The sequence below is a fragment of the Micromesistius poutassou genome, assembly GCF_964030765.1.
Source record: "Micromesistius poutassou genome assembly, chromosome: 19".
NCBI classification, from domain to species: Eukaryota; Metazoa; Chordata; class Actinopteri; order Gadiformes; family Gadidae; genus Micromesistius; species Micromesistius poutassou.
The window spans coordinates 3,422,926-3,445,084 of record NC_140289.1 but is presented as its reverse complement, the minus strand read 5'-3'; the positions used below and the strand labels follow the sequence as shown (position 1 = coordinate 3,445,084).

Genomic DNA, 22,159 nt, shown 5'->3' with positions numbered 1-22,159 from the left:
ATGTGACTTGTTCTTCTTGTTCTCCTTATGTCTCACGTGATGTTTCTGTTTGTTTGTCTAAGACAGTGCCCCCCCAGCTAGCTCCCCTTCAATAATGCTCTGACCTTCTCCTGCTGCCTCCCACTCTTACTGTCTCACCTTCCTCTCTCACACACACACACACACACACACACACACACACACACACACTGTCCTGCAAGGGGCTCCCAAAATATGCCCGGCAGCAAAGCCTCCAGAGACCAGGGGTTAAGTAGGGGCGTCATGGTGAGTCACTTGTAAGACGACCTGCTGCAGGTGAAAGGAACGGTATGTCTTAGTGTGTGCACTTGACAACTACTCATTAAAAAGTACATAAAGTATAACAAAAGAGAATGGTAACCTTCTGATAACTGGAAATACTCTACCCTTGGCACCCAGTTTAGTTGTGTCTCAGATAGTCACATGGACAGTTCATGGTCATGTTCGAAGAAAGCATAGAGGGATTTAATGGATCCATCAGTGATTATTGAATTTTTTAGCAAAAATGTATGTTTGTGCAGACTTAAACATAAACCATCTAAAATGTATTATCAATATAATGTATTGATCCAGATACATACAATTATTGAGGCAGCCTTGTTATTAGGTTTGTAGTACCTGGTCATATGTAACCATTTAACATCTTACTAAGTAGATTTGGTTCTGTCTTTATTATCTCTGAAAATATAGTACTTTATCTGACAAAACATTCAAAACAAAGCCGTAATCAGTCAGCGAAAATGGCCAATCATAACCGGCCTATAATCATTATTGAAACTACAGGCATTTTGATTTCTTCCACTGGGTATGGAGGGAGAAGTATTTGGGAACTGAAGTATAGCTCTCATGTGAATGGAGAAGCAAGCCTTCCCTGGCTAAATAGGGTTTAGATCAAACAACAAATAAACACAGATAAACAGCAAACCGACTAATTCAAGGAAAGCAGTGAATGAAGGGCGCTATTCTACTGCTCCGCTAACACTAGTCTACAGTAGGCAGGGGATGAATAGTGCAGTGTTGGTATAATCTTGTTGGTCAGCCATGCAGACTACATCTACTACAGCTTTCTTATTAACATAAGGCAAATGTGTAGGTTTTTACCCTGGCCTTTACCTCACATAATAAGTACATCATTTAAAATGCAATACAATACTATTATCCTGATTAAACTGTAAATATAAGAAAAAAATAAGAAATAGTATTAAACAGACACAGGTATTTAATTCAGACAGATGTTCATATTCTGGGTTGATAAATCCAATTTTGCTTAATCCACATTTCAGCTGAGAGATAAAAAGGACAGCTTTGGAGAAAAACAAGAATCTATCTAAGAAAGCATTAATTATTATCAAGTTATTGTGGGTTTTTCTTAATCATTACTCACAATACAATTGCATCAGCCGGTCAATAAGTGATACCTCTATCAAACTACTTCAAATTATTTAATGTAAACTACTGTTTACATGTACTTTTCCCAATCCTATAAAATCCTATATTTTCTCTTTGCAGACTGACGAAAATGTTGATACAATAGCGCCATCCTATGGGCAGACCCCATATAAGCCTATTTAATTAACCAATGTCATGACACAAAACAACATTTATGGGTTAGCAGTACTACTTTGTGGAGACACTTATAATTAAAAAAAATGATAGCCAAGATCACACAAATGCATCTTAAAGTAATTTCACACCCAATATTGGATGAAGTAGGAATTAAGCTTAATCAACAGCATTTGGATTCAATACTTTATTTGCCAGAAATCAACCGAAGGATTGATGAATCTAATCTATTAGTTAGGCGACTCCATCCTGTTGGTCGGAAAATGGGTTTCTCCAAGAGTTGCTACTGATCCAATGCCGCAAGTACGTGTGGTACATGTAAATCCCCCTGTTTTGATAGTATTTTGATAGAGTACAAATGTTGTGGGTGAGGAAGAGAAATCCAAATGGAACATTCTAAATGTGGCCGGATACTTTCCAGTGGCGGTGCCAGTAACGTTTCATCACCCATCCCCGCTCACAACACAACCGGGATATTAATATAACAGCCGTTGCTTTGCAATTTAAATAGGGCCAATATAATCAGATTCAAGCACACACACACACACACACACGTTAATTGGGGGATGGTTCCCGGTCAATGTAACTAAAGAAAATCCTACGGCAGTTATTAGCTCTTAACCTGTTGCATATAAAGTGCTACAATTCACAATTTAAGTGGTTAACAAAATCATCATGAAAAAATTATCGAAAATTACGAATTATCTTACAATGGTATCAAGCTACATTAAGCCACTTCCTTAAAGCACTGGAGAAAAAGTAGGTGCAAATTATTTTCCTTGGTTTCACAGCAATCTGCTATGAATTCAGTGAGAAATAGATAACAGGTTTTTGTTCTCGATCAGCAGTAAAGAAATACAGCAGGTGTAAGGCTGCAGGTTACAAAGCAAAGTGTTGGCTGACTTCTCAAAGAACAACATGAAAATTGCCTTTGATCGACAATGTTCACTGATCTGAATCAACTGAACCATACGAGCAGTGACTGGTTCCTAAATCACAGTAACGATTCTTCTGATCCCGCTCACACCCGGGACCCGGTGCACTGTCCGTCGGGGGTGTGGGCTCGGCCCCCCCGGGTCAAGCCGCCGGGCCCGCCTCCTGGCGGCGTTCTGTCTGGCCGCGTCTCTCTGAGTTGCCGCGCCAACAGAATGCCCCTCTGCCGCGGCGGCACGGGGGCGGCACGCCCTGGCTCATCCTCCTCGCTCTCACTGCTGCCAGACCCAAACTCATACGACTGGCCTCTGTCCATCGCTGCCCCGCCTCCCTCACCCGCCTGGCTGAGCCCCAGCTGGGAGAGGGACTCTTCCAGGGACGGTGACGGCGGGGGCGAGGGAGGCCTGGCCACATGCCCGCCGAGGATTGTGGGTGGCCTGAGCGGGAGGACGGAGACCAGCGCCCCGACACCGGAAGGAGACTGCGCCTGGTCTGCGGTACCGTCTGCGTCCGCGCCGTCCGCCGAGTTGATGCGCTCGGGTGCCGCCGCGGTGGGCACCGCCACCGGGAGAGGCGGGCCGACGACGGGGGCGGCGTCGACCTCGGGCTCCAGCCTCAGCCCTGCCACCCCTTTCTTGGGGACCCCCACGGCGTCCCGCTTCATGCGGCGGCGCCGGGCGGGCTGGTTCCGCCGGTACTGGACCATGTTCTCCAGGTCGGCCACGTACAGGGTGCCCGCGATCAGCATCTCCGCGCTGGTCGTGCCCTTGGCGAAGGCGTCCTCCAGCTCGCCACTGGTCCGCTCGTCGTACTGCCACCAGCCCCCGCGGCCCTCGTAGTACCAGGCGTGGTCTCCCCCGCCGGCCCGGGACCCCCCCGCCGCCGCCGCCCGCAGCTCCTCCGGGGAGAGCAGCTTGGGCCTCTCCAGGAAGTCCTCGGGCACTTCCTGTCGACAGAGGGCGCAGCACTTGCTCTGCCATGAGGCTCCCTTCATGCACAGGAAGCAGAAGACGTGGCGGCACGGGAGGCACACGGGGTGTACGCAGCTCTGCAGGCAGATGGCACACTCTGGGATGGAGGCCATGGCGTGTGGGGGCCCTCCACCCTCCGCCATCTTAGAGGGGGCCGGGGCGTTTGGCGTGTAGTCCACGTCCGCAGAGTCTGCCATTCTGAAGAGGATATATAAGAGCGTTGGGTTTGTTGTGATTAAAAGGTCATTGGATGTATAATGTTTCTGTTAATGTAAATTAACAACTTTATATCACAACATAAGTTGTGTATACAGATCTGGTAAAACATAGCATGTTACTCAAAGCACAGGTTACAGAACATGCAGTGGCTGAGAATATCTTTGCCACTGTTTATGTTTACAGGTTTAAGGTTACTTGGGAGGGTGCAAGTAATATGACGGAGGGGGGAACTCATGTTATTGCCAGATGATGTTCTATTAACATACTCGTGCGAACAAACCATTGAGAGGATAAACATAGTACCAAGCCGTTTCCAAAACAAGGTAGTTTGACTAATGTGGTTTATATAACAGACAACGGTATCCAAACGAGGCGGCAGAGGGTTTGTCTGAGGACTGCAAGAGTGGAGCGTAGCGTGAACAGAGGGCGTGACTTGTAGTCCTGCAGGCTGCAGATGGTTTATTTTGGCCCTTCTTCTGACACGCCCACCCAACTAGCTCCAAGCTAGCAACAGTGTGTCAACATACACGTACCATTGTAAACGACATATACTAAATAACAATTGTACTACAGCGTGAACGTCAAGTTGGCTATAGGCCCAAACACTACTATGTGCGACCCAGCCAGCAATCGGTCATCGTTAATGGTCGTTAGAAGTATTAGATTACTGGAGTCGGGTGGTGGATTCTACGTGGCTAACTGGCTAAGCTACTTAACTTTTTCTAAAAACAACGAACAACTCACCTGGCCACCTGGGAAGTTTATAGATTTTTCCGTAAGAAAACGGACATGGGTTGTTACGCAGCCACGTTTAAATGTATTGTACTGATTTATAATAGTAGATATATTTTAAAAGAAACCGGCGAAGTGCGTTTGTCGCTCCCGTCTGGAACACACCCCTAAAGTCCAGTCCATACCGTGGTCCTCACGGTTTAGCCTACCTGGATGTGCCTGGAAAGAAATACAATAAACACATACTGCAGTCTGATACATGTAACTTTCCTCTGGATGTGTACTGCAGTCCTCCATTCCTCCAACAAGAATGCGAAGGCAACAGGTGACCACACTGATTTTATTGAACTATTATAAACATGCCTACGTTTCAGCCAACGTTTCATAGCCAGTATCGACTGCTTATATGAGTTGGTATAATTTTGGATAGAGAAGCATGAATGCTGTATGATGATAGGAGTATATTTGAATAGGCTATTTCGACTGTTCCAGTTGTGACTTTAATTATTTCGAGATTCAAAATATATTCACCAGAAGCATAGTACCAATCTGATCAATGCATTTGATGTTGCTCATTTGAAGAATAACATACTGATAAAGTTGGAAATTCCACACATCACATGCACATGAAATACTCCGACAAGTGAGTGATAGACCTGAATAAGTGTCTCGAGACACTGCTCACTATCAATTTACCAACCCAAAACCATACCTTAACATAGCCATTTTGATACGTGACACCTAGGTGTATGGAGATGAATGCGGGGCATCTAAATGAAGTCATGGAGATGTGGTCCAGGAAGCGAAGAATCATGGGACTTTGGCTTGAAAATACCCTCTATTGGGCACCTGTATATACAAGTAAGGCAATGTGAATTCAAATAAGAAAAGCAATACTTAATCAAACATAATATTGCAATAGATTATTTATAGAGGTTAACATGGGACAGAAGAATCAGGTCTCAATCTTTTGGTATAAGAGGCACATTCCCTATAAGATTGACTATGGTTTGGACAGCATTGAGGTATCCAGCTCTGAAATTAAAAAATCACCTTTATCTCCATAACAAATCCCATTAGATACAGCTAGGATACTTTGAGACAGAAGAAACAAATGCTTAATCTGTTTTATCTGCATGATGTTTAATTTGATAGGGAATGTCCAAATACTGGTCATGCCAGCTGTGCATTCTCGCAACACATTATTTGCTGTCAGACCGTCCGGACAGCTGTTTTCACATCTGCCATGGAACAGGAAGAGGCCGGAACGACAGTGTGCAGAAATGTCTGCTGAAGCAGTAGTCACAGTCCTCCAGACATCCTGACACAGACACATTGTTTAGATTCAAACCGTCCCAGTTGGAGAAATGTGGTTTGTTGGTAAAACTACATGCAGTCATCAATGTAGTAACCTCTAACATCTAGTAAAATATAGTCAAGAGGGCCCAATGTTGTAATGTTAATTTTCTGGTTTTCAGCAGTGCAATACAACTTACTTAAGCAGCTGTGTGTGTGGTGAGCGCACGCCATAGTATGTACGAGGACAAGAAGACAGGCACAGCCCTCTCTGTCTCATCCCACCCAGCTCAAGGTAGAGGAAGAGGCGGGGCTTACATAACAAACAGCCGTTATTGGTCGAGCGGGTGACATAAGCGGCCTGACAAGATCTAGTCACCACCGAGTCATTTGTCACTGGAGGGAAGACAGCTGATTGAGTCAAGTATTTGTGGGTCTGCGATTCTTTATGACTGAATTCAGTCATTCAGCTGTGAGGTAATACTTTTTGAATTGCATTGAAGAGACAACGTATCAGCTCGAGTACATCCTGATATTCAGCCAACAATTAACTTGTTATTATATTATATAATCACATTTTATGAGGTATATACAACCCCTTAAAATATGGAAAATGTTTGTTCTTGTTTCTGTCGATAAGTTAGTGTGAGTGAAACCCGATAATATCTGGACAATTTGTCAGCTGAATGTCAAAATACCACAGCACATGCACAGTACTTGTATATTATATAAAACAGTCTGCCAAATTATTACACCTTTTTAAATTAAAATTACTTACATTGGTGGTGAACATTGTTTGGACCGTTGCTTTTGGCAAACTCCATGAAGTTGAACAATAAAATGTACAGCAGTAGGTCTAGTCCCATTTCCCTCAGGCATGCAAACTAGTCACCTTTCGGCAAAATTCACAGTTTTTTTGGCCACTTGTGTGATTCGTGGAGATCCATTGAGAAAACATTGGGGGTGGGGGGTGTCCTACAATCTGACGAAAACGAGACTCAAACTAAATAAAAATCAATTTAGGATGACAAAAACTACGACAAAATCTTTTGACACTTTCGTTAACGAATAAAAACGAGACGAAAATGTAAGCGGGACGATTTCAATCTCCCGATTGAAGGGGGGCATGTGCATGTTTTTTCATGCACGCAGGTCCAAAAAAAAACATGCGCGCGCAGGTCCAAAAAAAAAACATGTGCGCAGGTCAATTTTTATTTATTTATTTTTTATTTCTAATTTTTTTAAATTATTATTATATTTATTTTTTATATATTATTTTTATCAGTGTAATTCATTTGGCAGGAGCAATGAACTGTTAGCTCATTTAATTAATCTTACCTCACTGAATACCACTGATTTTCACGCGTTTTTTTGTCATACGTGTAGCTATGATAAAGGACATGTTTTGGCGTGTTTTATTATTCATAGTTGGCTTAACAGTAATAGAATATTCTTATATGCTTTAAGTGACCAGACGTCCGAGATCAAAACTGGGAATATAATCCCCGAGAAGGGGAAAAAAACGGTCAGCTATTTTTAAGTAGAAGAAACAATATGATTAGGTTATATATACATATACGAATATCCTACATAAACAATGTATGAATACATTAGATATCTTAGGGACTTATAGACTGTATCTCTGTTGCTGCAGCAGCAGAGTTTATTCTGTCTTGACACTTTGTATTGATATTTTGTATTACATTCTTCCCTTAAATTATGTTTAGAGTGATTGTTTTATATGTATTTTTTAATGTATGTCGCTTTGGATAAAAGCGTCTGCCAAATACTTAAACATAAATAAACACCTGAAAGTTTTTATATCAGCTAAAACCACCAATCTGTTTCACTGGATTCAGAATAAAACCAAATTCTGTCTTACCCAACAATGTTAGTATTTCAATATTGTTACTTGAACGACTTATTCATGGTTCCAATTATACTGTTAAGAAAGTATTGTCTTGAGCAGATCCACGACCCGAGGGCCTGACCCATCTGCCTAGGGTCAGTTACAGGGCAGTGAGGTTTGTATACATGATAAATGAATAGGTTAGTTAGGTGTAGAGAATAGAACATGGTGTTTAGAGCCACCTGGGGTGTATGTTACAAAGAGGTGGGATGGTTACCTTACCAGTATGATAATGCATGAATCCCATTTAGTGTCAGAAAGTTCAAATAGTCTAGTGTAGGGATGAATTGTCATAGGGCAGTAGTGGATCGCTAGGCAGCGCAGGCCAGGAATCCGGTCAAGGGGACAGCAACAGACGATGGTAGGGCAGTCATAGGGATGGGACTTCAGGTGCGATGAGGGCCAAATACAAGGATGGCTAATGACGCTATGATGGTAATGGTTTACCTCACAAGTGAGGTAAGGGGGAAGAGAGAGATAGAGTGGGTTAGTATTGCTATACGTTTCATGATGGTGAGTATTAAGTGTATCAATGGTACTATATAGTGTTACACTATAGAGAGAAAAGGCAAGAAATGTTATATATTGATATGATTTATCAAGTCTCAGTTCATAGCCAGGTGAACACAGTAGTTAAACAGTAATCCCAAAAAATACCCCATTCCAGTTGTCAGGCAAGTGTGGCAGGACCTTTTCCTGTTTCACACATTTCACGAAGGTGGGCTACACAAAATTGGGTTGGAAAGCTAGACTAGCTATACTGTATAGCCACTGTCCATCTGATTGTCTAGTTAGCTAATATCATCATACGTGCTTTTACTGGCTTGATATTCGCTGCTATGGTTAAGGTTAGGAATAAGGGTGAGGATTAGGGTAAGGGAGGTGGGCGGTTAGGGTATAGGGGAGAGGTTAGGGTTAGAGGAGGGGGGGGGGGGGAGGTATGAGTAAAGGAGGGGGGGAGGTAAGGGTGTATGGGGGGGGGGGAGGACAGAGGTCAGGGTATAGAGGGGGAGGTTAGGGTATAGTTAAGTTAAGTTACCCTTTATTGTCCCTTTTTGGGGGAAATTCTTTCTCTGCTTTTGACCCATCCGGGAGCCGGTGAACACACCCGGAGCAGTGGGCAGCCGCAGTGCAGCGCCCGGGGAGCAGGTGGGGGTTTCAGGTGCCTTGCTCAAGGGCACCTCATAGGGGAGGGAGGTTGGGAGAGGATATGGGAGGGGGGAGGTTAGGATATAGGGGAGGGGAGAGGTAACCTTACCTCATTAGGGTAACATGCATGTGTATAATAAAAATTACCATACAACAAGCCACACAACCAGGTCATTTTAAATGATTTTATATCATAAAACATCAGTATACATTTCAACATCTGTGCACACAGTGAAACAATTCTGGGATGTGATTAAAAAAAAACAATGGTTCATCGTGAGACCATCTGACCCTAACTCTGTCCCTAACACTGAACCATGAGGAACCTGAGAAGGAACCCTTGAGAAACAAGGAACCCTTGACAACCCGTGACTTAAGTCACGTCCTGCGAGGTAGAAGTTGCATCTGAAGTCTCCACCGTCCAGCTCCGACGAGGCGCCGTCAGTGGGTCACTGAAATGTTGCAAGAGGAAAAACACAAATCGTTAGCCTCGTAGCATAATCTATGTTGCTAGCCATAGGCCAACAATGTCAATGAGGCTACCAATGTCGATTACACTATGAGGCTACCCATGTCGATTACGCTATGAGGCTACCATGTTGATTACACTATGGGGCTACCAATGTCAATTATGCTACAATATCAATTATACTATGAGGCTAATGATATAGATAATTCTATGAGGCTAGCGATGTTGATTATGCTATGAGGCTAACAATACCCATTATGCTATGAAGCTAACGATATCCATTATGCTATGAAGCTAACTATATCCATTATGCTAGGAGGCTAACGATGTCCAGCTAGGCGGCTAACCAGATTCCGGGTCTCCCTCCAGATAGGTGGCTCCTCCTCCATAATTTTTTTAGTTTATATAATTTGTGTTGAAGAAAATACTTTTGTTTTGAGAATTCTACACTAGAAACACAGTGGTAGTAGTTTATTATTCTTTGGACACCTTGTTTAAATAATTCTGAATCAAATCAAATTTTAAACTTCAACATGAAACATGCACACACTTGGGAATTTGTAATTCAGGAATATAGTAAAACATTCTGTGAATTTAACAGCATAGCTTTGGTGGTGAAACGATGTAAAAAAAACCTGTTGGTATTAACCTTCCAAAGACTTGAGCAGTCCCATCGTAGTCCTCGTCTCGCTCCTGGTGGGTCGTCAGCTTAATCTGTTCACAATACAAACACATTAAAAGGGTGATGTTACGTTACCAAGTGTGACCAGCTGTTACGTTTTAGTGTCCACCTTGATGTACGCTGGATAAACTATAGTAGTAGCAGCTGATGTGACCTTAATTACTTCAAATCACAGCTTTGGCTAAAATTCACAGAATGAAAAACGAATGAAGACCCTCTACGATCGTTTGAAATAATTAAAAAGAACCTCCAGGTGTCAAGTGTTTGGTTATGGTTACCCTCTGGTCCACAGCCTCCGGTCCAGCCTGGTGCCCCATTCCTGGTCCAGGGGGATCTGGATACCCTCTGGTCCAGCCTGGTGCCCCATTCCTGGTCCAGGGGGATCTGGATACCCTCTGGTCCAGCCTGGTTCCCCATTCCTGGTCCAGGGGGATCTGGATACCCTCTGGTCCAGCCTGGTGCCCCATTCCTGGTCCAGGGGGATCTGGATACCCTCTGGTCCAGCCTAGTACCCCATGCCTGGTCTAGGGGGATCTAGTTACCCTACATTATAATTAAGTGCGAGAAAAGCACTAGACACATCCACATAATAATAATAATAATAATAATAATAATAATAATAATAATAATAATCCACCCTGGTGACCCATACCTGGTCCAGTGGGATCTGGTCACCTGCTGGTCCTCAGCCTCTGGTCCACCCTGGTCCAGGAGATCCTGTGAAGTCAGACAGCATCTTTATAGACCCGTGCACATCGCGGTCTCGAATCTAACTACCAACCCCCCCGCAGGAGCCCCTTACCTTGAGCTGGAACGACGATGGAGATCTTGGGGTGCTTTGGTCGTCTTGTTGCAAAATACAGCCAACAGACTTACCTTGAGCAGATCTAGTAGTTTGTTGCTGTTGGTTCATGTACAAATAATTGACTATACATTTCATATCCCCCCCATTTAGCAAATAATTCCCACCCATAAACAAGGCTGACAACAGTACAAAATAACAAACTGTTCTCATGCCTTTTGTCTACTTCCTTACTACTCTCTAAAACATCGCATGCACATCGCATGAGTGTTGCCTTACTGATCAGGGTGTGATCTGAGTGACCAGAGATGCATGCTGGGATACTGTGCCATCTGACGCCTACAGTTCTGTAGAGGTTCCCCCTCAGGAGAAACCAAGTTTTCAAAAGGCTGTCGTAACATCAGTTACATGACCTGGAACGTCCGTCAAGACCGTGACAGGGACTCCAAGGAGAAACGCCAAAGGGTAGGCTGTGAGGCTCCCCCTCTCGGCGACTAGAATACAACAGCTCTTACAGGAGAGAATCATGGTGCACATTTCAACGTTCCTCTTCATAGACCTTGAAGCCCCAGTGAGGCTTTCTTCACCTCTTCTGAAGTAGAGCACAACTGCAGCTCGACAGGGACGCTAGTTGGGATGTTTCCAAGATGGTTTCCGATTCAGCCCGAGAAATACTTGGATCTCAGGGCAGGAGTACAGGAGATCCAGAGGGCTTGCCAGCAGTCCATCATGTTGAGAGAACGTTGCAGAATGTTTCATCTTCCATCTTCAGTTAGTTGGTTGGTTTCTCATCCGATTCTGTCCATTCGGAATGCCGTTAGTCCATCATCCATTGTACCAAGTAGCCATTGTCGCTTCCCATTGTTTGCATGATTCAGTCACACTACAGTCCAAGCTGCATGACACTCAAGTCATCCTGTCCAGTGTGTAGAAGGTTGAATTGAGATCCAGATGCTAGATCGCTCCAGGCTCTTGCTGTATTGAACACCCACTTTGTTATCCTCTTTGATTTAGGCCACAGACTTGAGTCATCAGAAACATCCGACCAAATGACACTCAAGGGTGTTTCAGGAAGAGTAGCATCCTCCTATAGCTGAAAATTAAAATGTTCAGGTAATACAAGCCAAGTAGAAGTAGAACAATTTCCCCTCACACATGTGGTGCCCAGTACCAGGTTAAAGATTGCCCCTCTCACACTTAGTGCCCCATGCCAGGGCAACGATTGCCCCTCACACTTAGTGCCCCATGCCAGGGCAACGATTGCCCCTCTCACACTTAGTGCCACATGCAAGGTTAAAGATCACCCCTCTCACACTTAATACCCTGTGCAAAGTCAACAATTGCCCCGCTCACACTTAGTGCCCCATGCCAGGTTAAATATTGCCCCTCACATGAAGTAGTGCCCCATGCCATGCAAAGATTGCCCCTCACACTTAGTACCCCATGACATGCAAAGATTGACCAGTACCAGGTTAAAGATCACACCTCTTTATTTTCAGTTATTAGATTGTGTATTTACACAAACAATGACAATACTCAAAGGAATACAAAGCCAAATGAGAGAGACCAGTGGAGGGTTTGTAGGTCTTTGAGAGAGGAGAGACCAGTGGTGGGTTTGTAGGTCTTTGAGAGAGGAGAGACCAGTGGAGGTTTTGACAGAGACCAGCGGTGGCTTTGTAGGTCTTTGAGAGACGAGACCAGTGGAGGGTTTGACGGAGAGACCAGCGCTGGGTTTGTAGGTCTTTGAGAGACCAGTGGAGGGTTTGACGGAGAGACCAGTGCTGGGTTTGACGGAGAGACCAGTGGAGGTTTTGTAGGTCTTTGAGAGACCAGTGGTGGGGTTTTTAGGTCCTTGAGAGAGGAGAGACCATCGGAGGTTTTGACAGAGAGACCAGCGCTGGGTTTGTAGGTCTTTGAGACGAGACCAGTGGCGGGATTGACGGAGAGACCAGTGCTGGGTTTGTAGGTCTTTGAGAGACGAGATACCAGTGCTGGGTTTGTAGGTCTTTGCGCCCTGCCCTTCAAAGAAAAGAGAACTCTTCCCGGGGCTCCCGCCAGCTTCTCCGGGGTCGTTTGCGTTACCGCACTGGACGCCTCGCGGCGCCTATCTCCGCCTCTCCAGATTTGGGAATCTGAACCCGACTCCCTTTCGATCGACCGGGGGCGACGGAGGCCATCACCCCTCAGAGACGAGAGACCAGTGGAGGGTTTGTAGGTCTTTGAGAGGAGAAACCAGTGGTGGGTTTGTAGGTCTTTGAGAGAAGAGAAACCAGTGGTGGGTTTGTAGGTCTTTAAGAAGAGACCAGTGGTGGGTTTGTAGGTACTTGAGAGCGGAGAGACCAGTGGTGGGTTTGACAGAGAGACCAGCGCTGGGTTTGTAGGTCTTTGAGAGAGGAGAGACCAGTGGAGGGTTTGATGGAGAGACCAGTGGTGGGGGGGCTAGGGCTTCAAAGCGTACGGAGGGAAATGTTGGAACGTGCTCCGTGGTTCTCAGGTGCAGGAACCAGGTTGGGTTCTAGTTGCTGAGAGGGACAGCCCTCACATCTCGCCCCCTGGTGTGTCTCCTTGAGGAGTCCCTGTCGCCATCCTGAAGGACGTTCCAGTTCATGTAACTGACGTGACGACGGCCTCTTAAACACTAGGTTCCCCTGAGGGGGAATGTCTACACAACTGAAGGCCTCAAACAGCGCAGAACCCTCGCATGCATCTCTGGTCAGTCAGTCACACACCCTTATCAGTAGGACAACACACATGGGATGTGATGCAATGATGAGGAATGTAGTAGGAAAGTGGACGGATAAAGTATCTTCTAGGGACGAATGAGAGGCATGAGAACGGGGGGGGGGGGGGAAGAGAGAGAGAGAGAGAGAGAGAGAGAGAGAGAGAGAGAGAGAGAGAGAGAGAGAGAGAGAGAGAGAGAGAGAGAGAGAGAGAGAGAGAGAGAGAGAGGCCAGAGAGAGAGAGAGGCCAGAGAGAGAGAGAGGCCAGAGAGAGAGAGAGGCCAGAGAGAGAGAGAGGCCAGAGAGAAGGGGGGCGGGGCGGGGCCAGAGAGGGGGCGGGGCGGGGCCTACGTGGGGCGGGGCCTACGTGGGGCGGGGCCTACGTGGGGCGGGGCAGGGCCTACGTGGGGCAGGGCCTGAGAACCGGTTCAAACTAAACGCTGTCAGCCCACAGCATTAAAAGAAAATGTTGTGACTTACAGTTCGCAGTTTCTTCTTCGTGGTTCGATCGTGATACTCACAGAATCTGTTTCTTCTTCTTGCGCTGTGAAGGAGAGCAACGAGATTAGTTTTACGGCGTGTGTGTGTGTGTGTGTGTTTTAATTAGTGATTAATCCAATAAATCCAAATAAGTTCTTAAAATAAGTAATTTTTCCCATCTAACTACGACGGTAACCGAGTGCGGAGTCATTGTGTGACGTCATGGCCCCGCCCCCCTACGTCTTCCGCCGCCAACTCCGTCATGGAGTCATTGATAAATATCTGCAGCCGCGTCACCCGGCGAAAAATATCAATTAACTCAATTAAAAACAGCTTACGACGACATACATCCAGAACTACTATTATTCAACTTATCAAGTAGGCCTAGAGTAAAAAACAATTAAGATAAATTATAAATAGGCCTAAGTGTCCTACTCACAGCAGGTCCGGATGTAGCGGGCCGTTTTACTTCAAAAAGTGTTCGTTAATTAACCCGACGGTCAACCTGGAAAACAAAAGGACCAGACGGATCATTAGTTACTTTTATAACTTCAACCGGACGTTTCTAACCATGTTTCGGTTAAACTACTAAAATAACGTCAATATTAACCGTGTAATGGAGACGGCTCAGCGTCTTTTTCAATCTAACCTGTGGTGGAGCCAACAGCTGACGGAGCGCGAGCAGCAGCAGCACAGTGAGGCTCAATGGAGACGCAGCGCGATCCGCACCGAGACCCGCGAAATAATCAGCGAATAATCAGCGGAACTACATGCAGGTGTGCGCCGCCATAGATGTGTGTGTGTGTGTGTGTGTGTGTGTGTGTGTGTGTGTGTGTGTGTGTGTGTGTGTGTGTGTGTGTGTGTGTGTGTGTGTGTGTGTGTGTGTGTGTGTGTGTGTGTGTGTGTGTGTGTGTGTGTGTGTGTGTGTGTGTGTGTTGAGCGGGGGTGGGAGTGGGTGGGTGGGTTTGGGTTACAAACTGTGGGTGTGTGTTTGGGTTTGTGTGTTTAAAAGGTGAACGATATGTGGATGAGTGGGAATAAATGGTATATATTATGTGGATGTGTGAGTGTGGTTTAAAACCATATGGAGTAGAGGAATACTGTTACTACCAGGAATTGTATGCTGATTGAAGTTGATGAAATTACACCGTATGATGGTGTATTTCCTTTTGATGAAAATAATATAAATAATAAAAAAATAAATGCCTAATGTGTAACATAACTAGTTAACTAATTAATTATTGTATTGATACAATTACTATTATAGAACATAAAAAAATAGAACACAACTTACTTAACTTAAATATGCAAATTACAACATTTAGGCAAATTATGCAACTATGAAAGTCTTTATAGTTGCGTTTGTTTATTCACAAAATAGAAATGCTATAACGGCATAAAAAATAATAAAATCAATCAGCTCACATATTTATTGTCAAAGTGATGAAGTTATCAAAACGTACAGAAATCCAAATGACACTAAATGTTTCAAATGACATTAATAAAATAATACATTATATTGTTACTTTAATATTCTTATATTGTATATTTGAACAGTGTTCCAATATATTAGTCAAACATTTACATGTATTAAATCTATATCTGTACATATTTTATACAAACAAAAACAAGGCGATGACATTATAGTCATACATCAAATATCCGTACAGTCACACCCAATTCATAAAGAAGACATTTATTGCCTGTTACACAATGCATGGACAAACAAATAAAAAAAACTAATTGATTGTATTTATTTAATCAAAGGAATCAGTACATTTCCCCCCCTCCCAAAAAAAAAATATAGATTGCATTTCATATCAAAATACTAATAATAGTAATTATTCAAATAATAATTATAAATTGAGCTTGTTCTCTTTTAAACGGAGCGGTGTGAACTTCTTGGGAGGGCTAGTGAACATGTGTTGATGACCTTGACCTCTGAGCCTAGGGTCAGAGGGAAGGGCTAGTGAACATGTGTTGATGACCTTGACCTCTCTGAGCCTAGGGTCAGAGGGGAGGGCTAGTGAACATGTGTTGATGACCTTGACCTTTGACCCTAGGGTCAGAGGGGAGGGCTAGTGAACATGTGTTGATGACCTTGACCTCTCTGACCCTAGGCTATGGTCACCTGGCTCCTGTCCCTTCGTAGTATGGGCTCTCCTCCAGTACCTCCTCGATGACCGCCTGAAACGGACCAGAACCAACCGTCACCGCTTCAAACCGGATCAATCACACAGGAGCCAGAAAGAACGATTCTGACCAATAAACAGCAGGGGCCTCATGTACAAAGCTTGCTTACGCACAAAAAAGCTGCGTAAGCAACTTCTCACGCAAACGTTCGGATGTACAAAGACTGACTTGACGTGAGAAAGTGCGGTTCTCCACGCAAACTAAATGCCTGGCTTACGCACATTTCTGCTGCATTTTGTCAGTTGGCGGCACATAGAGGCAATGCAGCGCAACAACATTAAGCCTACGCGATCACGAGTCATGAAGTAGGCCTAATATTGCAATATGAGGCGAGTTCAAAGTGGATTTGAACGTCGGAATGCGTGATCTTAAATGCGCTTCAATCATGCGTTATTGTTGTCGAGACGCATAATGTGACACTGTTGGCTAAACTTAAACAGACCCATAAAACTAAATTGTCAATATTGGAATTAAAACGAAGCCCCAGCAATATTATTTTCAGTGATGGCTTGTTTATTAAACGTTACATATTTTCCGGACCACGCATGACATATGATCTCTCTTCACACATTTGTTGTGAAATTCTTGACTGCAATATTATTATGTGATGTTGAGTGGAGTAAGCACAAGCCATTGTTACTTAAAATCAATCCATCAATGAACCAGTCGGCCAATTTCGAATTATGTAGGCCTACATATTATTGACACATTGGGTGTATGGATACAACCTATCGTCAGCATGCATCCAAATAAATGAGAATATAAAAGCATGCGCAAAATGTGGCAATAATCGATAGGTTGACAATGGCAGTGTTGGCCTTAGCCGTTAGAAGATGGTCGCATTCAAAATTAACGGGTGTTCCGCGACTATTATGATTTTTTGGTCAAAAAAGAGCCGATCCCAAATCACAGCTGCCACCCTTTGCTCAAATAGGGCGAGCTCCCAGACTCCGCCCCGCTGCGCTCTGACCCACGCTTCTCCGGTGGGCAGAGACCTTTCTTTTTACGTCCACCTTGATGTCCGACCACTTTTTTTTAATGTCAGCCACAGTTCGGCTTTCCGCCCCAACCTCATTGACCGACTTGGCAACGTTTTCCCACGCCAGTTTTTTGCTTTTGGTGCTGATTCCGGAGGAAAGAGAGCCAAACAAGATCGTATTTCTGGCCTCTACCTCCGAAATCAGCACCTCCACCTCGCATTCACTAAAGTTATTTTTTCTTCCTTTCTCCATGTTCTCCTTTCTCCTAACGAGCGCACTACTGCAGGCCTATTTATACGAATTAGCATATTAAATGAGGGAGGAGACTGGGTGGAGAGACGGGCTCGTGCATGTGCGCTCAATTTCACGTTAATTGGAGGCCATGGTCGGGAGCAGGTTTTCAGCTAAGATAAGCGCAGCTTCCTCGCCCCTCCGTTGACAATGACGTCATCATTTGTGGGTTTCCCCGTAGACCTCGGAGCCCGTATCGTACAGGGGTCTCTCCGGAGACAGAGGGTATTTTGGGACAGATCCGATCCCTTGGCATTGCCTGAGAATATTCTTTATGAGAGATACAGGTTCTCATCAGAGGGTATTCGCTACTTTATCGTCCTTGTTAGTGATGGGCAAAAATAACCTAACGGACACATTACATTACGAATATAGTCAACTCTGGGCCCAAAATCTAACAAACACAACACACCACACATTCAAGAGGGTCAAGATGACCCTCGAGCCCCCCTATCAGTCGGCGGAGAACACTCTGCCACAGCTGGATGGCGAGGACACACATATCACACAGAAAGACAACACAACCCGGAGGCTTCCCAAGAAAGCCTGGGTATGTTCAGTGAGGTTCGTAGTATACCCCACTGATCTTGAGCTGACTGACTTATTTTGATATCAGGAGTCAAGAAAGTCACTCCTACCGTGCAAAACCACTTTATTCATTACCCATCCTAAAAAATGTTGCCATAACTGGTATATAAATGAAACATTACAAATAAGAAATCAACACCATTTAAACAAGACAGGGCTTATTACACAACACAAATACACACTTAAAAACATACTGTGAGGATATTTGGGAATTTAAAAGATGAAATATGCATGAATATGCATGAATTCCAAGTACAATTTACATTTAGTTCAAGGAAGAGTCCCTCAACTGTTCAAATGCAATGCTATGACCATCGCCAGCGTTCACTTCATCCTCTTGATTTTTTCAGTATCATCTATGAACAGAAGGAAAACAAAATCAACATGAGATGTTTTTTCAGACACGGTTACACATTAATATTGTATGGAGGACATAGTAGGCCTATATGACGAATGACGATACAATATGATCTCCACATCAATCGGGAGATCATATTATATGACAAATCTTGACGATACAATATGATCTCCACAGCAATCCGGAGACAAAATAGAGGGGTAAGAAAGGCGATGCGATGAGTGGCCAACACGGGTTGGCCATTCATCGCAAGAGGTCTCAACGCCCTTATTCGTTGCTTGCAGCTATTGATCACCCACACCCTACCTTGGAGACTGCCGGGAGATGGTGAGCTCTTATAGTTAGAGATTTATCTTCAAAAGCTTTGGTTCTTGCTTCCACTGCAAGCTTATTCAAAAAAAGGAGTAATCCAAGTTCGACCTAGAGAATGAATGATTCGGTTATAACGTTATCTTCATTAAGCTCCTCACTATAACTCACTAGTAGGATATAAAGCATTGAATGTACGTGTTTAACTAATCGACTCACCATTGCTTCCGCCGCTGGCCTCAAATTAATCTTAGTCTTTGTTTTTGATTTGATCTCGGCCTTCAATTTCGACTTGGGTGCCTTCTTCATTATGGCAACTCACAGCTCTGTCAATGACAGACTTCTAAACTCGATGGGTGGTTTGTTTTGTTTATTTGGAATCGCCCGCCTTGCGCACTACCGGCGCACAAAATGACGTCATCGCGTGAGCGACGCAAGTTTATTTTACGTTCCCCTATGTTAGCTGCGCCACCGTGTGGCCAACATTCATGAACATAAATAATATCATTGTATCATTATCGCCAAGTCTACCCTTATTCACAGTAACCTTGGAATTCAAAATATTGAGAAGATGGATGCTCACATTATTTGAGTATATAAGCGAGCAGAGGGAGTTTTACGATACCCACGTGTCTTCTACCGGGTCATAACATCCAGCCTCCAAAAATGGCAGCCTCCTTGAGCACCGCTGAAAGCGTGAATCTTTTGCAATTTCTGAAACTAGTTGGACAACTAAAAGTAAGACTGTCTTCAAAACGTGTGCATTAAAACACTTAGTTCGAATTGTAGCGTGCTGCATTTAAATCTTAAAAAAATGTGTCCTTGAGCATCGTTTATCTCATAAAATGTCGACGTGGAGAGACCACACATGTGAAGTTATGCTTAATACTAGTCATCATAATTGCTTTAAAAAGATGGTTCACAGTGGGCAATGGAGCCGATATGCGTCTTTATCTCTCCTACTGCTGTGTTATTACATTTCCCCAATGTCTTGTTTGCGTCCTTCTAGCGAGTCCCTCGCACCGGCTGGGTGTACAGGAACGTGAAGCAGCCCGAGAGCGTCTCCGACCACATGTACAGGATGGCTATAATGGCGATGACCATCACAGACCCCACAGTCAACAAGGAAAGGTGAGTGGGTGAGTCCTGTGTTATTCCTAAGATATAATCACCCACATTCATCAGGAGGTCAAGGGCAAAAACAAAAGAACCTCTCTGATATGAAATGACCGTCTCTCCTATTTGTCTGTCCTCAGGTGCATGAAGATCGCACTGGTTCACGATATGGCAGAGAGCATTGTGGGAGATATTGCCCCGATGGATAATGTCAGCAAGGAAGAGAAGCACAGAAGAGAAAAGGTGACCTGCTCCTCTCATGGTGCCTTAAAGAACGGCACAGGAAATCATTCCTACCTGGTGTCGTTAGACTGTACAACGCTTCTCAGCAACGCCCACGCAATACACACAAATAATTTAAATTTAAATCTTATCACTGTAAATAAAACTGCACCTTATCTCTCCTTATCTTGCACATTATAAATCCACTAAGTTATATTTTGCTCAATATTTAATATTATCCTGGAACTGCTAAGCATCTTATTGTGTATAGTGTTTGCATATTGTGTATTGTACTGTTTTTAATATCAATATTTGCTCTTACCTCGTGATTGTATTTGTGATTGTGTTGTACCACTGCCACGATGACCTAATTTCCCCCCGGGATAAATAAAGTTATCTCTCTCTCTCTCTCTCTCTCTCTCTCTCTCTCTCTATCTAGAGCCTGTGTTATGTTATAGGAGCCTGTGAAGCTCCTTTTCCTTTAACATATTTTCTCTCTATTTGCCCTGCTCTGTCCCTTCTGTACATTTATGCATCTTCCCTATATTAATAGTCATAATTCCTCATACCATCGCAGGAAGCAATGACAACTTTAACAGATTTGCTGCAAGAGGGTCTGAAAAAGGAGATTTATGGACTCTGGGAGGCAAGTGTGTTTCAACTAAACTCCATCTACTGTACTCTGCTGCATTCTCTTTAAATGTATTACACATCCATTGAAACCACACAAACCACAGCAATGTGGTACTAGAGTCTAGTACCATGGTGCTCTGCTCTTTGTGTGGTTTTCCTAATAACGTATGGATTATTGACGTTTGTCTAGTAACTAGACAAACGTGTTGGACCAGAGAGAGTCATGGTTCAATGGGCCATGAATCAATGTTCTGTTGGACCAGTCATTGTGCATTTCTCGACACTAACAAACGACCTACGACATACACCAAACATCAATGGGAAGATTCCATGAAAACGACTGCAAAGGTTGCATCATCAGTATTAATACAACCTTTGCAATCATTTAAATTCATTCTTCCCATTGATGTTTGTGTATTTCCTAGGTCATTTGTTAGCACCCACACCGATGGACATGTGACTTCATCTGCTGTATTCCTGTAATGCACACGGGCCACACAGGAGTACGAGTCACAGAGCAGCCCAGAAGCGAGGCTGGTCAAAGATTTTGACCTTGCGGAGATGATCCTCCAGGCCCACGAGTATGAAGAACTGGAGAAAACCCCCGGAAGACTGCAGGAGTTCTTTGACTCGACCGAAGGTATGCATCTCCATCCCTGCAGGCATGAGACTGTCTACCCTAAGGACATCACATGTGGGAGTGTCCACTCAGATGTATGATGGATAGACGGACTGTACCAAAAGTTTCATGGTCCATTCTACATCTGATTGCACCGTCTGACTTCTAAAAAGGCTTTCAATCAATATAACCCCCGGGGGTTAAACAGGGACCCTTTACAGTTTTATGCTCAGATATGCACGGATATGGTCTGAAAGTACCCAGCCTTACACATCCTCCTCATGTGTACAACTGTTATTCTGCCTTCCTCCCACCGTCTCTCGTGATGTCGGCGTCAGGTCGTTTTCACCACCCCGATGTGATTCAGCTGGTCGACTGTCTCAAGGGAGAGCGAAGAGGTCACATGAGCAATGCCGCTGAGGCAAAGCATTCTAGGATCTCAGAGGGCAGCGCTACGGATTCGGCAGAACGACCACCAGCAGAACCTCCGACACATACGTCCTGACTGGGAACACGGACCACTGGACACACTCCTCTTGGTGGAGGAGCTCAAAAGACCGGAAGACTCCAGATTTGCTTTATAGGAGAACACAGTGTTGTTTACATTGTTGAAAAATGCAGCTGCAGTTGCTGCTAGTGTTTTTTCCTTTCTTTACCCTGACCTCATGTTTAAACTATTTGTGTCGGATCACATGTCTTAACTTCATTAGCCACCCAGTGTTTCATTGTATGGTCATATGACCCATGGTCCTGTGACTCTTAAGAGGGGCTTCAGGATTGTGGGTGAACTCCTGAGTCTCTCTATGCTTTGAGAAACTAAAGGGAAAAAAGGAAATCCTTGGTCAGCATGGTCATGTAATTGACAAATTGCTGTCTGTGGCTCTATAATATAAAATCTGTCAGACAT

At 44.2% G+C, this 22,159-nt stretch overlaps 1 protein-coding gene, 2 long non-coding RNA genes and 2 pseudogenes across 5 annotated transcripts; 1 reads left to right on the top strand and 4 right to left on the bottom strand.

Annotated features, from left to right (window-relative positions):
• Window positions 1-1,243: 1,243 nt before the first annotated feature.
• LOC311364008 (E3 ubiquitin-protein ligase rnf146 pseudogene) lies at window positions 1,244-4,608 on the bottom strand (annotated as a pseudogene). The gene is made up of 2 exons (XR_014684214.1): window positions 4,449-4,608; window positions 1,244-3,683 (listed from the first exon to the last, which is right to left on the bottom strand). The product of XR_014684214.1 is annotated as an E3 ubiquitin-protein ligase rnf146 pseudogene (transcript).
• Window positions 4,609-5,398: 790 nt separating this feature from the next.
• Window positions 5,399-6,012, bottom strand: LOC311364253 (R-spondin-3 pseudogene; annotated as a pseudogene). Its single transcript has 3 exons — window positions 5,933-6,012; window positions 5,607-5,746; window positions 5,399-5,403 (listed from the first exon to the last, which is right to left on the bottom strand). The product of its transcript is annotated as an R-spondin-3 pseudogene (transcript).
• Window positions 6,013-8,961: 2,949 nt separating this feature from the next.
• Window positions 8,962-9,974, bottom strand: LOC311364022. The gene is made up of 2 exons (XR_014639105.1): window positions 9,909-9,974; window positions 8,962-9,242 (listed from the first exon to the last, which is right to left on the bottom strand). It is a non-coding gene; the product is annotated as an uncharacterized lncRNA (long non-coding RNA).
• Window positions 9,975-18,042: 8,068 nt separating this feature from the next.
• Window positions 18,043-19,023, bottom strand: LOC311364020. Its single transcript, XR_014639103.1, has 3 exons — window positions 18,882-19,023; window positions 18,660-18,773; window positions 18,043-18,351 (listed from the first exon to the last, which is right to left on the bottom strand). It is a non-coding gene; the product is annotated as an uncharacterized lncRNA (long non-coding RNA).
• A 269-nt stretch (window positions 19,024-19,292) lies between these two features.
• Window positions 19,293-22,117, top strand: hddc2 (HD domain containing 2). Its single transcript, XM_084484010.1, has 6 exons — window positions 19,293-19,400; window positions 19,672-19,793; window positions 19,919-20,021; window positions 20,578-20,646; window positions 21,135-21,273; window positions 21,591-22,117. The coding sequence occupies exons 1-6, from the start codon at window positions 19,329-19,331 to the stop codon at window positions 21,755-21,757; spliced, it is 672 nt and encodes a 223-aa protein (XP_084340136.1). The 5' UTR covers window positions 19,293-19,328; the 3' UTR covers window positions 21,758-22,117.
• The last annotated feature ends 42 nt before the right edge of the window (window positions 22,118-22,159 follow it).

What these genes read in the sequence shown, in the direction of transcription:
- hddc2 (XM_084484010.1), top strand. Translation starts at nt 19,329, where the DNA reads ATGGCAGCCTCCTTGAGCACCGCTGAAAGCGTGAATCTTTTGCAATTT. An exon ending in AACTAGTTGGACAACTAAAA is followed by an intron (nt 19,401 to 19,671) that starts GTAAGACTGTCT and finishes GCGTCCTTCTAG; the next exon opens with CGAGTCCCTCGCACCGGCTG. An exon ending in CCCACAGTCAACAAGGAAAG is followed by an intron (nt 19,794 to 19,918) that starts GTGAGTGGGTGA and finishes GTCTGTCCTCAG; the next exon opens with GTGCATGAAGATCGCACTGG.